The sequence below is a fragment of the Centruroides vittatus genome, unplaced genomic scaffold, assembly GCF_030686945.1.
Source record: "Centruroides vittatus isolate TY-2023 unplaced genomic scaffold, ASM3068694v2 contig_2104, whole genome shotgun sequence".
Classification (NCBI taxonomy): Eukaryota; Metazoa; Arthropoda; class Arachnida; order Scorpiones; family Buthidae; genus Centruroides; species Centruroides vittatus.
The window spans coordinates 950,832-964,396 of NW_027121305.1; the positions used below are offsets into that span (position 1 = coordinate 950,832).

Sequence of the window (13,565 nt, forward strand, 5' to 3'; positions counted from 1 at the left end):
ATATTGTACATTGAAACGCTTCGTAGTAATAAGTATAACGATAAAATATTCTTAAAAATGTGTATGAATTGTACCAAAATACGGACTTATAGGTATTTAAAAATGCAAATTTTTGAATTTTTAATATCATAAATGTCAATTTTTGTTAATTGATGTAAGAATTTGTGACGTACAGTACAGTACGCATATACAATGTTTCGGTTTTAGAATAGACAAACAGACGTATGCCACGTAAACATTAACATAATTACTATATAACAGAATCAATATAGGCCTACCACATATTTTTATTGATCTTAAAGGAGCCTTTTTAAATTCAAAGAGTAAATATAGGTTTATTGAAGATGTGTTTATGATACACGTGTAGATTAAAACAAAGTTTTTTGAGAAAATAGATAAAAATAATGAAAAAAAGGGGGTTTAAAATCCAAAATACACCCTCTTTAGCAGCAGAAGAAGGTCTATATACCGTGTAAAAGTATTGAAGATATTTTCAATGCCGTTACACGCAAGAAAGCCTTACAAGTAGTTACGCACCATTTATATACCTCACGACGTTATACCGAGGTTTAAAATAGCATAAAATAAAAGGCCATAGGATGGAAGAAAGACAGCTGAAGATAGAAAAATTGCAGGTTCCGTTGCATCACAACAGGAATTCATAGAAGATCTCGATTCATCCAGCATCTTTGATGCGGTTTTTATCAACCGCATCACAAGATGCTAATCACATTCACAAAAAATAAAAATGATAAAATCTTACACTTTATAATGCACTAGACAATTTTAATCATAATAATAAAATATATCCATCAAAATAATTTAAAATGTATAATAAAACCTGTGTAAAACGGAGCCGGTTTGGCAGGTTTTGAAGCGGTTTAGACAGAAAATCGCTCTGTTCCGTTTAGACAGGTTGTTTTTTTTTTATTATTATTACTCAGGTTCCGACTTAAACAGGGTTTAGTGTATTTGCTCCCTTCCTTAGTTGTAAATAAATAAAGAAAAACCTTGCTCGATTGAAAACAAACCATAAAAATCTCGAATTTAACGATAGAAAAATACAAAAATTTGACTAAAAGAAACAATCAGAATAACTTTTAATTAAAGGAATTGTTTATCGGAAACAATAGCCATTTCATTATCTTTCGATTTGTTCTCCAACTTCATTCTCTCCTAATTATTTTGCTTAGTTAGAAGTAAGAATCACTGAAAAGAACAAGCTTGCTCCACAGCATCATTTAACATTTAACCCTCTCAGTTACGTGTTAAATGGTGTTTTAATTAAAAAAAGAAAGAAAGAAAATAAATCGTATAACCTTTTAAATCGTAGAATAAAAATTAATACGAGTTTTTATTTTGTATAAAATTAAATTATCGTTGAAAATTACGGTAGAATTTAAGAAGATATTTCGTACCGTACTCGGCCTACGTTGCGGTTATAAACGGGTGTTTTTACTCTTAAATTGAGTAGAATTTTACGGTTAAATCAGCCCCGGAGATCATATAGATGCTTTAATTTATAAATCTGTGGAATTAAATTATAAATGATTTCGGATATTCCACTATCAGTTGTATAAGAAAAGGGACGTACTATACAAATATATCGAACACATTATTCTTGCTGTTTACACGCCATGTGAAAAGTTATCGAGTCGGAGAAGGGAACTAGTCTAGTGGTATTTTACCATCGGTTCCTACACCCTATAACGGAGTGTTATCCGAGGAAGCGAGAAACAAAGATCGTGAACGATTTAAAGAACGTAGCACAGGAAAAATATCCCCGGATCGATAAGATACGGAGGCTGCTTTTTGTACACTACGTTGTCGATATCTTGAAAGGCGATAGAATGGGAGAAAGACAGTTGTACAGAGAAAAATTGCACGTCCTGTCGACCAGCCGGTATTAAAATATGGAACTCTCTCTCTCTCTCTCTCTCTCTCCAGCAAACCAGACAGAGAAGAGAGATAAGATGACGGTTCATCCAGGCCAGGCCATCAAAGGACGTTTAAACAATTGTCTAATTAACCGGGATTTTAATAAATTAAACTTGGCTAATTGGAGGAAGGGAGGAATAAATACGTAACAGATCCAGCGTATCAAACACCGGAACAATAATATTCGACTTTAGTTGGCCAGTGTCGGTTTGAGGACCGTTTCTAAAGAGGATTACGGTGCAGTCCGTAATGCTATGTCTTCATCCGGATCGATAGACACGAAACAAGAAAGGGGATAAAATTTTAAGAGGGTTGTAGAAGCCCGTTTCGGGTAGAGTTACATTAAAAAAGAAAAGAAAAGAAGTGGGGGAAAAAAAGTGTATCGGATGCAGAAGGATGCTCGGGAAGGCCGTTAACTGGGAGTGTCTTCGGAGGATATTAAAGGTGGCGCTTTCTCCCGATTTACGGGGTCGAAACGAGGTCGTCGGCGGTGTATCCGGTAGGCGGAGCTACCGCTCTCGCCCGTCGACCGTAATTAGTCGACGACGGAATCCGATAATCTCGACCTCGATCCTGTCGGACCGCGAATGAGGTCGACAATAGAAAGACCGGGCACTTTCTTCTCTCTCTCGTGTTAATTCTTTTCACCCGGTATAACGACGTACGTAGCGTAATTTCGGGGTTTTTTCACACCTAAACGGGGGAGATGTATTATATTAAAACGAACCGAGAAAAATGCCTATTCTTGGATGGATACTTCGATATAACCTAACCTACAGGAAGCGATAAAGGGGGACCTGAAGTGACTAAACTTAACATTACGAGTGTATAGTACACTATCTGAATGATAAATTATAGTGTTACAGTAAAACCTGTGTAAACAGGAATCGCTCCGTATCGAATATTATGAACTGTGGATACATTAACCAACATTACGTTACGTTTTTTTAAGTTTCTCGCCGTAAAATACCAGAATTTCTAGTGTAAAATAAGGCACAAATAGGGCTTTGTTCTGTGACGCAAAAATAAGACACCGGCAGCATTTTTAACGTAAGGTTTTGCCATTCTCCACACGTTAAACTAAAACAAACGAAATATTAAATTCGGCTAAAATTTCGTGGATCTTATTTACTGTAATACGTAACGTAAAGATTACGAAATAATTAGAGTTAAGGGAGACATAAATTCAACTTGTCTAGTGTTGACTTACACCAGGATTCTCGAACGTAGTTCGGAATAGAAAAAAACACCATACCGAATGCATTAAAAAAGAAGAAGAAAAAATAAAGAAAATCGTAACACACCGCCTTGTCGCGAATTAAATGCCGTTACGTTTAGCACGAGTAACGAAAATAGGCGTGACCTATTCAGACGTTTTCCGTACTTTATCGCCCGTATTAGTAAATTGATACGATATAAATAGTTATATCGAGGATAATTACGTTATTTCGAGTTGCTAAATACACAAAGAAAAAGTTACAATTTAACTGCGTACATACAGACAGCGTAACCGTTTATATATCATCTACCGGCGCTCTTGCAACAATAGGGAATTTAACTGTCGTTACTTCCAAGCTTAATATTAAAAAGATAATTATAAATTATTGTGTTAAATGTAGTACAAATCTGTACAAATCCGAAGATAAGATAAAAACAACTAGAGAATTTCGTCGCTTTAGCTTATTTTTTCGGCTAGAAAATACGGTTTTATCGAGGATTTTAAGATAAATTTTAGGTCTAAACAGTTGTATAAAATTGTATTTTTTCTTATTATTGTAAATGCCAGCTTCGGAAAAACAGTAATAAAGTCTTAGAACTAAGAAAAATTGGGCTTACGTGAAAAATTTCGTTACATCTGACTTTGTTTTTCTTTCTTCGCGCCCTTCTTGGCTGGTGTTAGAATATAAACTACTTCGATAAACATTAAAAACGCTTTCTGACCTCTCGACGGACCCGTTAACTACTGGGTTTTGTAAGTTTGGACGAATATCCCGAGGGTATTAAGGTGCTGATTACAGTAATATTCAATTTCGAGTTTATCGTGCGGGATTAGCATTATAAACGAAAAATTCTACTGAAATTTCGCTTTAAATACACTGTTTGTATGGCATATCCAGCAGAAATTGCGTATACTCGTAACGGAGGGGAATAGTAACTTACACTTTATATACTAGGTCTGTCCGCGTGGGCCGGACACCTCGCTCCGTTTCCCCATAGACAACATTGCGAACTTTGACCTTATATATCTCCGGTCACGGGTGGAATTTTAAGATGCCGTTTGCGTGGTGACATAAACCGGGGTGGGTTCTATTTGAGTGCAAAAAATTATTTAAATCGGTTGAACGGTTTCGGAGGAGTTAACCGTCGCAGAAACGTCTGCCTTGCTCCTCTCTATAAAGTACTATAATCCCCATTTGTATTGTACAGTACAATATTATACAGTACAATATTGTACACTACAGTACATTATATACAATGTACCGTACTATGCCCCATTACGGGTATACAAGTTTTTACACTAAAAACGGTCCCAATTTTCTTATGGTGTATACAAAATTAAGGCTCCTTACTCCTCAATCGACTATAAATTGTTTACAGTTCAATGGATAAGGTTATAATTGGGAAAGGGGAGTAGATTTGAGGATTTCTACCTGGTATTTTGCGATTTTAATTAATAAAAACCAGTTATATGACTAATATCAAGCTTTATCGTATAAAAAATGAGAATGGACAGGCGGTATCTAGTCCCTGATCTACACGAAAACGATACAAAGTAGATTTTATCGTGTATCGATTTACCCCGAGGGATGTTCTAGAGCATCTTAGTATTCCTAAATTCTATTCCTTTTCTTTATAAGCTGTACGTTATTTGTAAACGGATACTTAAAAGAACAGAATAGCACTAAAAGCAGCCTTTTATCTTTTCGCAAATACTAGAACAGGAGGCTTCTCTATAGTAATAAAGCCGTTCCTCCGCATCCACGCCAAGAAAATCAGTTGAAGAATAAAAAGTACACTCAAACAAACCCTTAATTTATAATATTACACTCCTACTGAGGTGTAAAATACGAAGAAAATATTACATCTTCGATTACCGCAACCAAAACTGCCCAATTGGTGAATTATTTACGAAATTCTACGCTTACAACGTGAAGATTTCATCACTCGGAGCAGAACGAGAGTGGGGCTAAATATATATTATTATTTTCGACAGGGCCATCCACCGTTTCGGTTTTCTTTTTCCTGTGCTTCAAGCAGTAACCTACCACTAAACATAGCAAAGAAAGCTTATTTATAGGATCCAGTTTGATTTCCGAGTGACGACAAGAGGGGAAACGTGGTGCACACGTTCTCTCAGGCGAGCGTGAAGAGCATTGCATTAGCCCCTATTTATGTTTAGCACGCCTGTTCCTTAATCAGTTGGAGAAAGTCGGATATTCCGAGACGAGAAATCGATTCTACTCTTCGATATAACAAGAAAAAACCTCGAATTTCTCCTCTCCAAACACCCCGACGAATTAATAAAAAGAGGTGAAAAATCTTATCGCCAGGGTCTCCTTTAATTCGGATTTCAAGAAATTGAAGTTTTTTCTTTTCTTTTCTTTTCTTTCTTTATTTTTTCTCTTCACTTCGGTTTGGATTGGGGGGAGGAAGTCCCAAACGTGAAAGAAAGGCGAAAGTTACGACCCGCGTGTAAAATGTCGGAAGAGATTTCACGTTACTCGATAGGACGATAAATGTTAAATGCCGTATTCTAAAGGTCGTAATCGAAAGAATCCTTTCTTTAAGTACTTAACGGTTTGTGTAGCACCCCGTTATTTCGATTTTTCGGAGAAGAAATTTCCAGGGAAATTACACGAGGAATGGCAAAGAAGTGGGGAAAGTTTCGTTTGGGAAAGATTGGACATTAACTATTTGGAAGGGGCAAAGACGAGTTGGGAATATTCGATATCCCTTTTGGACATCATCCCGTGCTTACCGTACACTACGGAATCCCAACTAGGACCCTCCTTTTGATCTAATTTCGGTTGGTTACTAGCCATGCTGTGTTTTGTAAATGTATATTTTCGCTGGGATTGCGTTATTCGCGTACGACGAAACGTTAAACCGAGTGGCTGTTTGGAAAAGAATCTCGGGTTTAACGTTTTTTTTTTTCGCTGCGAAATTTGCCGGTAGCCAGTCGACGGTAACGTTAAACCGGAAATCTTTGTGGAAGTGTTAAGCGATAAAGTTATTGTAAAGGCTGGAAAATGGTAATCTTGAATTTAAGTACACCATTTTGGAAAAACGTTGAATCGAGACTCTTAAACGAAAAGTTGGAAATTAAAAAAAAAAAAAAAACGTTATCGTCGGATCAGGTATCGTTTGAAGTGATTAGACGTTAGGAATCGAGTCGTCAACGTTTTCAGGTAAGAGTTGAAAGTCAAAGCTTCTCCGATAAACGTTGAATTTCCAAAGAAAAAACACAAGAAAACGTTGAATTTCAAAGACAAAAACTTGTCAGAAAACGTTGAATTTCAAAGACAAAACTTGTCAGAAAACGTTAAATTTCAAAGGCAAAACTCATCAGAAAACGTTGAATTTCAACGACAACATTCACTCGAAAATGTTGAATTTCAAAACTTATCCGAAAAGGTTGAAAGTCAAAAAATCCCGGGCAAAACCGTCGAACGGTCCTTTATCAAAAAACCTAATTCAAGAAAAACGTTTAAAACGACAACCTTATTTACCGAAAACCCGAATCTTATGCGAAAAAACAATCGAATCGAGACATTCGCTCGAAAACGTTTAAGCAAGGTTTTCATCCAAAAAAAAAAAAAAACGTTAAATTAAAACCTAGAAAAAAAATCCGAATTTCTAAAACGTGTTTTGAAATTTAACCATAAAATCAAACATTAAATTTACGTGGTAATTGTTTATCACCGACTTGTTTAGACTTCTTTAGCCATTAAGAAACGTTAAAGTCGACAGGCGGAACCATCTTGCCCCGCATTCCCTTACGTTTTTGGTGTGTTATCGCTAGATAAATACCCCGATCGATTTTCACGATCTTCGAACGCGCCAACATCTCGTCTTATTTGGTCCACATCCGACAAAGGAAAAGTAGGAGGGAAGAAATGCGACTTCGATACGTTTACGTTACGTAGCTTCCGGCTGGTGGTTCCCTTTAACTAAATTAAACGCAGAGTGGGTGCAGGAATGGCAAAGCCACGCGTTTCACGGAGAGATTGACGCATTCCGGAAGTCGTTACGGGTAAAGTAGACCTAATAGTATCGTCCGATAGGATTTAACGGTTTGCCGCGAGACTTCCAGTCCCTTTTCAAAATGCGTAAGAAGATGAAGGGCGAAGTAAAACGTTACTTCGAGGAGCCGTATCTTGAAGAGTTATCTCCCGGGCGACGCGTTAAAGCGAGTTTTACAACGGGAATCTGAGACGTAAACGAGTAACGGAAAGGGCATTTAAGAAGATCCGAGTGGGGTTTTTTTATACGTGGATCTCCGGATCCTCTTTAATACGCGGATTGCCCGGTTAGGATCCCCCCCAAGAAAAATGATTTTACTGCCAACCCGGTTGGCATCGTGTAGGCCAAGGCTTAAAGCTTCGAACGAGACACTTTACGGTAACGATTTTGGCCATTTAAAACGAAGATTCCTCCCCAAAGCGATTCTTTTACGTCACAGCAAAGGGCCACGTCGCATCCGTGATGCAGGTATAAACGAAATGTTACAGATCTACGGTGTTTTTACGTAAAAATGCGATTTTTAGACGAATTTTTGAAGTTTCCTAGCGCCTAGAAGTTCGTTACTCTGCAGTGTGCCACGGCAAGCCGGCCGAGAACCACCGATCCAAATTCTAGATCCTACGAGAATCGCTCTTGCATCCGCATGAAACTTTTAAATACGGACGTTAATAATAAAGTCTGGATTTAATCTAACCCAATTTTAAATATTTATTAACTTAAATATTCAAAAACTTTCGTGTTTTTTTGAATATTTCACGCTAAGTACGAACTGATTGGATTGGCTTTTTTTTTCTTCGTTTAGAAAGTGACGCCTTTCGAAATTACGACCAATAATCTGCGAGCTTACGTAAAAGAACGTGAACTTAAATTCGGCCCGATCCGATGGGACGAGAAGGGACCTCACACGATATTCTTATTTAAATATTTAAGATGGAGCGCGTGCCAACAACCAACCTTTCTCCGAATTTGGCATGGAATCTAACGCAAAATAAAAACACCCACTTAAATTTGGTACGCCGACGAATACGGGGCCAAAAAATAAATTCATATTTTAAGTTATTTCCCCAAAAAATTCTCTGGTATGAGGCAAAAAAAAGTATAAAAACACCTGAATTAAGTGCCGGTTTGATAAAGAAACGTTGGCCTAAAGCTTGGATTTTACGCGCGTTGCATTGCGTAATTTACGCGCGCCGGCGACGCGTGGCCCGTCCAACGTGGCGAAAATTTCCAGATCAACAAAGTTTCGGGAAAAGTTTTCACGATAACTAAATTCTAGAAGAGAATTTCCTCAAAATAAATAAGAAATGCCTGAAGGCCTACGCGTGCAGATTCGTAAAATTAAACTTTTGATGCCGTAGGCGTAGCGCGTACGTGTTCGCCATACGTTTACCATCGGCGTGGATTATCCTACCCCGTAAGACAATTTGGACCCGAAATTCGTGGGCCAAATAGAAAATTAAGCGCGCGACAGTCTTTGCCCGGTTATTTGCCACTTTGGGTACTCTTTAAACACATTATTTAGCCGCGGTGCAGAGTCTAAAAGCGCAATCGCCGAGCATCGACGAACAGCGGGGTGGTCGGGAAGCCCACAAAACAAACAGAATTAACGAAGCAGTTTCCAATCGGTAGATCGCGTACCCTGAGGGTCACCCGGGTCAGGCTTGCGCGACATTAAAGAATCGGTTTGATTACCGTTAGAAAATCAAATTTTCCTTCGTATTCGTGAATTTTTTGGATGTTTATACAACCCGCAACACGTTGGAACAACTTTAAAAGGGGAACCAACACACAAAATTCGAATTCTAGAAGGTTCAAAGTTCACAGTAGACAATAAGACGGAAAAGCAAAGGGGTGGTTTCATTAAGGCTGATAAATATTCAGGGGTGACGAGCAGATTTATTGGCAACGGGGAATCTCAAACACAACCACCCGTTTTAGTGTTAATTAAGATGGAAAAATTCAAAAAGAATTTGATCATCCGAAGATCCTTTTCTAGATCTTTCTTCATTTTCTAGAATCGACCGTAAAAAAGTTCGAATCTTACGCGGCTGGCGTGGTACCATGGCTTTTCTAGAAGCGTATAACGGTTATTCTGTGGTGCGGAGTGTGTGATAAGTGGTCTAACTACCGTCCTACGCGCGCCTAATTTCTACAATGAGCATAATGTGCCTGGTGCTTAGGACGATCGGGTGTCGGTCGATACGCGTAAACAAATTATCGACGTTATCCTTCCGCTCGTGAATTTGTTAATGCCGCAATAGAGGGAGTGGAAACGATGTAAAATGCGTTACGGCACGTAACGCGTCGTTCGCCAGGAAGGCCTACATATATCAATTACGAATAGGTGACTTAGATAGGATTCTAGAGGCGCGTAGGTGACGTAAGTAGGATTTTGGAGGCGCGTAGGTAACTTGGAAGGAGGAACGGTAGCTTCTGGTGGTGGTTTATCCTCTTGTGAAAGGTTTTCCGAACGCGTTTAGACGTCTGCCAAATGGGTGTAGAGGGGCGGTTCCTGGCTAAGGCTGTTTTAATTACCGAGGGCGGTGGGCGTGGGTGGGCGGCGGGAAGATTCGCGCTCACGGAAGGCCATAAAACAGAAAGAAAGGCACGCGGGACGAAACGTCCAGGCGCCTTTTGCCTTTGCCTTTCGGGGTAGGGGGAGAGAGAGAGTTTGGCCCGGAGTGATAAAAAGGAGTCTGGAGTAAACGGGCCGGTTAGTCACCGGTCCGTGATTCAATGCCAACGGTCGGGCCTTAATTGCTCGTTACAATCCCCCCGACGCCCCGACCTCCTCTGCCCTATTGAAGTCGTATGTCACGGGGGAACGGACAAAAACCCCGAACGGTAAAGTCACGCCGGAAATATTCCGCTGTCCCGACCGAACGGGAACCAACCCCCAGGCTAACGGGGGAAAGGAGAGGCCCGCTTGTCGAAAGGGCCCGGGGTTTCGGGAGCGGAGCAATTCGGCGGGTGGAGGGGGCGTCACGAGATTCGAAAGGGAGTCAAACGCGCCGGTTAAAAATTCAGAAAGGGGGAAAGAGGAGGGAAAAGCGTACGGTGGCTGCAGTGATTCCCCGGACGTATTCCCAGCGCTAACGAAACACTCCCACTTATTAGAAAGGGTAAAAGGCGCCCCTCTTCCTCCCCTCCGACGGATAACGACCGGGGTCCCATCCTGCAATGATTTGAGCAAAGCACGCATTGTTCTCCACAAATTCAATTTGCCGACTCATTTATCTTCTAACAGGTAAAAGCGGAAATAGAAGAGCGGATTCCATTTGCCCCTCTCCCCCTTTGCCGCTCGCGCATTCATTCCCCGCTTCCTCCCACCCGTTTCCCCCCTCTTATGACGTTTGTCGAGGATGGAATTCCTCGGGCCGGCTGCGCCCCCTGCCGGCAAATTTGCAACCGTTTAACACCGCCAGCCGGGAGGGGAAAGGAGGGGAGACCGAGAGTAAAGGGGCCCCCTCCTGGCGGCGGGCCTGGACGGAGGGAAAAATCTGTGTGCGCGTGGCGGGCGCCCCGGGCCATCCGCCAGGAATATTCGGTAGACTTTCGGTGGGCAAACAGAGAGGATTTTAATGTCAACAGCTCGATGAAGACGAGACGCTCGGCCGCTTTCGGTCGTCTGTGATTACCCGGACGAGCGAGCTCTTGCCTTGTTTTTCTAATCCCCAGAATGGGACCGGCCTTTAATTGAATTACCTTCCCTTTTTCCTCCAGGCACGGCTTCTTTCCCCTCGGGCGCTCCCTAATTATCGTGCAGCGTCCGGGAACAAATCCACTCGCATCTAATTCAAGAGCTCTTACAAATTGCTGTCCTAATTGCGTTAGAAGGTAATACTCTTCCCGCTCTTCCGCTGTATTTTTTTTTATCCTTCCTCCCCCGTTTTATACGGAATACAAACTGCGCCATTATCGTCCAACGGCCCTCCTTCCGGCCCGCTCTCGGCCCGGTCCGGGATTCTTCTCTTTCCGACTTCCTCTCCGAAAGGGGGATATAAAAAAGGGGTGGACTCGCAACCTCCGGATGGAAGGGCTCCTTCAGCGCGCGTGCGCCGGGACCCTTCTCTCTTTCGGTTTCCCGAGTAACGGGAAGGGAGGAGCGCCATTGGCTGCCGACGCGACTCGGATCGGCTCGGGTGTGGCCGGTCCGAGGGTTTTTTTTTTGTTTTTTGTTTATTTTGTTTTTGCGTAGAAAGACGGCTCGGACCGGAAACGGAAACGGAAGTTTTCGGAACTGACTCACCTGTGTGGATGTAGGTGTGCTTCTTCATGTCGGACTTCTGGTGGAACCTCTTTCCGCAGTACTGGCAAGGGTAGGGCCTGGTGTCCGAGTGGATCAGCAGATGGGTGGACAGGGTGGACGATCGCTTGAAGCTCTTTCCGCACTGCTTGCACTCGAAGCTTCTCTTCTGGCCCCTGTCGGAAGCGGACGACGGTGTTGACTAAGACTCACTTCGTGTCCGAAGGTTTTGTTGCACAGTTCGCAGGCGAAGGGCCTCTTCCCGCTGTGGGATCGTCGAGCGTGCACTTCCAGTCCGTGCGGAGTGCTGAACATCTTGTCGCACTTGACGCACGAGTACACGTCGGCCACCGAAAGGGGTTTGAGTCCGTCCGACGCCTGTCCCGCCGCCGGTACCGGTTTCGGTACCGTCAGGCGGTAGAAGGGAATTCCGAAGCAGGTGCCCAGTCCGGGCGCTAAGGGTCGATAGAACTTGTCGTTGGAAGGAGTCGCCGAAGTCGAAGATAGGGAGGCGTCGCCGGCCGCGCCCACTCCCAGACCGGGAGGCGGCGAGCGAAGGAGGCCGGACGAGTGGTAGTCGCCGAGATTCAGGGGTCGACCCAAGAAGTCCTCTCCCCACGTGGCCAGTGTCAGGGAACGAAGGTCACCCGGACCGGGTAGAGAAGGCAGGTAGGCCGACAGTTGCTTGGAACCGGACGACGAAGGAGAGTGGTCGCTGCGTCCTACGTTCCTGTTCTCTTCCGATTTGTTTCCTGCAACAGAAAGACCGTCACTGCCAATTTCCAAAAAGAAAACCGCGAAAAATAACACCCCACCGTCCGATTTTCCCATCTTCCCCGCCAAACAGCCGTGTCTAAAACCGCTCCCAGGACGTTCGTTTACGGATAGGAACCCGAATAAAGTATAAATATTCCGAGCGGAGAACCCTCCCTTCCGAAAATATTTTAGGGATTCTACCGGAAAAAGCACCCAAAAGCGTTCTCCCAACTTAGAAGTTGAATCCATTCGCAGAGATGACAATTTTTCCGGTGTTCTAAACCATTTGCGCCCACAAAGAAACAAATACGGTAACTGGCCAAGGAAGATCTAAGAAGAGCAAGTTAATAAAGAGGGGTCCTACGGGCTGGAAACGCGGATCGAAACAGGGAAAGCCCGTTAAAGTTTAAGGGAACGAGTCTTTAAGTCTTTAGACACTCGAATTTTGCCTTCGTTAATCAATTTAGGAATGTTAAACCATTCCTAAACTGACTTACAGAGGTAAAATTGGGAAGCTTAGGGTCCCCTTCCTGCACTTTTAAAAAGAAGAGATCTCGCGGCCTTCGGATTTTGCCTCGGTAAACGGAATTAGAAACGAGGGACGGTGTATCAACGTCACCGTCGCCAACCCCGATATAAAGTAAAATGATCGAAATTCGAAAATTTGAAGGGGCCGATAGGGTCGAAGGGGTCGATGCCGGAGGAGGAGAAGGGCGAGCGGCGTAAAGGTTCTTAACGGTAAGTAATAAATGTTACGCCGGTTTGATGTCCAATTTGTTGGCTCCGGAACTAAGAAGCTAAATTAGATTGTCGAGTTAATTAAAATTAAATCTGTAGCCATCTTATTCGTTTCGGTCGCGCGCGCGCTCGACTCGAACCCATCGACTCGGCCTGGGCGCTTCGACTAGACGTTTCCAGCAACCTGGCGACTTCGGCGGTGGCCATTTTAACTTATTTAACCTCAGAATTTAACGTCGAAGAATACTTTAAATGGCCGTGTCGAAGCGCGGGCGCGTGCAAATTTTCGTTCTCCCGTTTAGAGGGGACGAAATTTTGCGCGCGCGACGACCCGAATCAGGGACAAAAAGTGAAGAATTTGCTTGTTGGGTGAGTAAAAACACAAAGGTAGGCGGGAGGGGAGAGGTTATGAGGTAGAGTGAGTGAGAAAGAGTGAGGGAAGGAGGAAGAAAAGAGTAGGAGAAGGTAGACGAGACCGTGGAAAGGTAGCGCGATCCCGTCCGGGGGGTTTTAATGGTCGTCCGAGTCGAGTCCGTGACGGGGGACGTCCCACAAAAGCTTAATCGGACCGAGCGCGTAAACACATTAGCCGCAGTTCCGCCGGTCGCGTGACCGACCGATTCGACCCGGAAGCGCCTTTTAC

At 42.8% G+C, this 13,565-nt stretch overlaps 1 protein-coding gene across 1 annotated transcript in view; it reads right to left on the reverse strand.

The window, feature by feature from the left end:
• LOC136970706 (zinc finger protein 493-like) overlaps positions 1-13,565 on the reverse strand; it is a 57,350-nt gene that overhangs the window by 6,358 nt on the left and 37,427 nt on the right. The window contains 2 exon segments of the mRNA XM_067265173.1: positions 11,432-11,606; positions 11,609-12,180. Coding sequence (XP_067121274.1) covers positions 11,432-11,606; positions 11,609-12,180 — 747 coding nt within the window.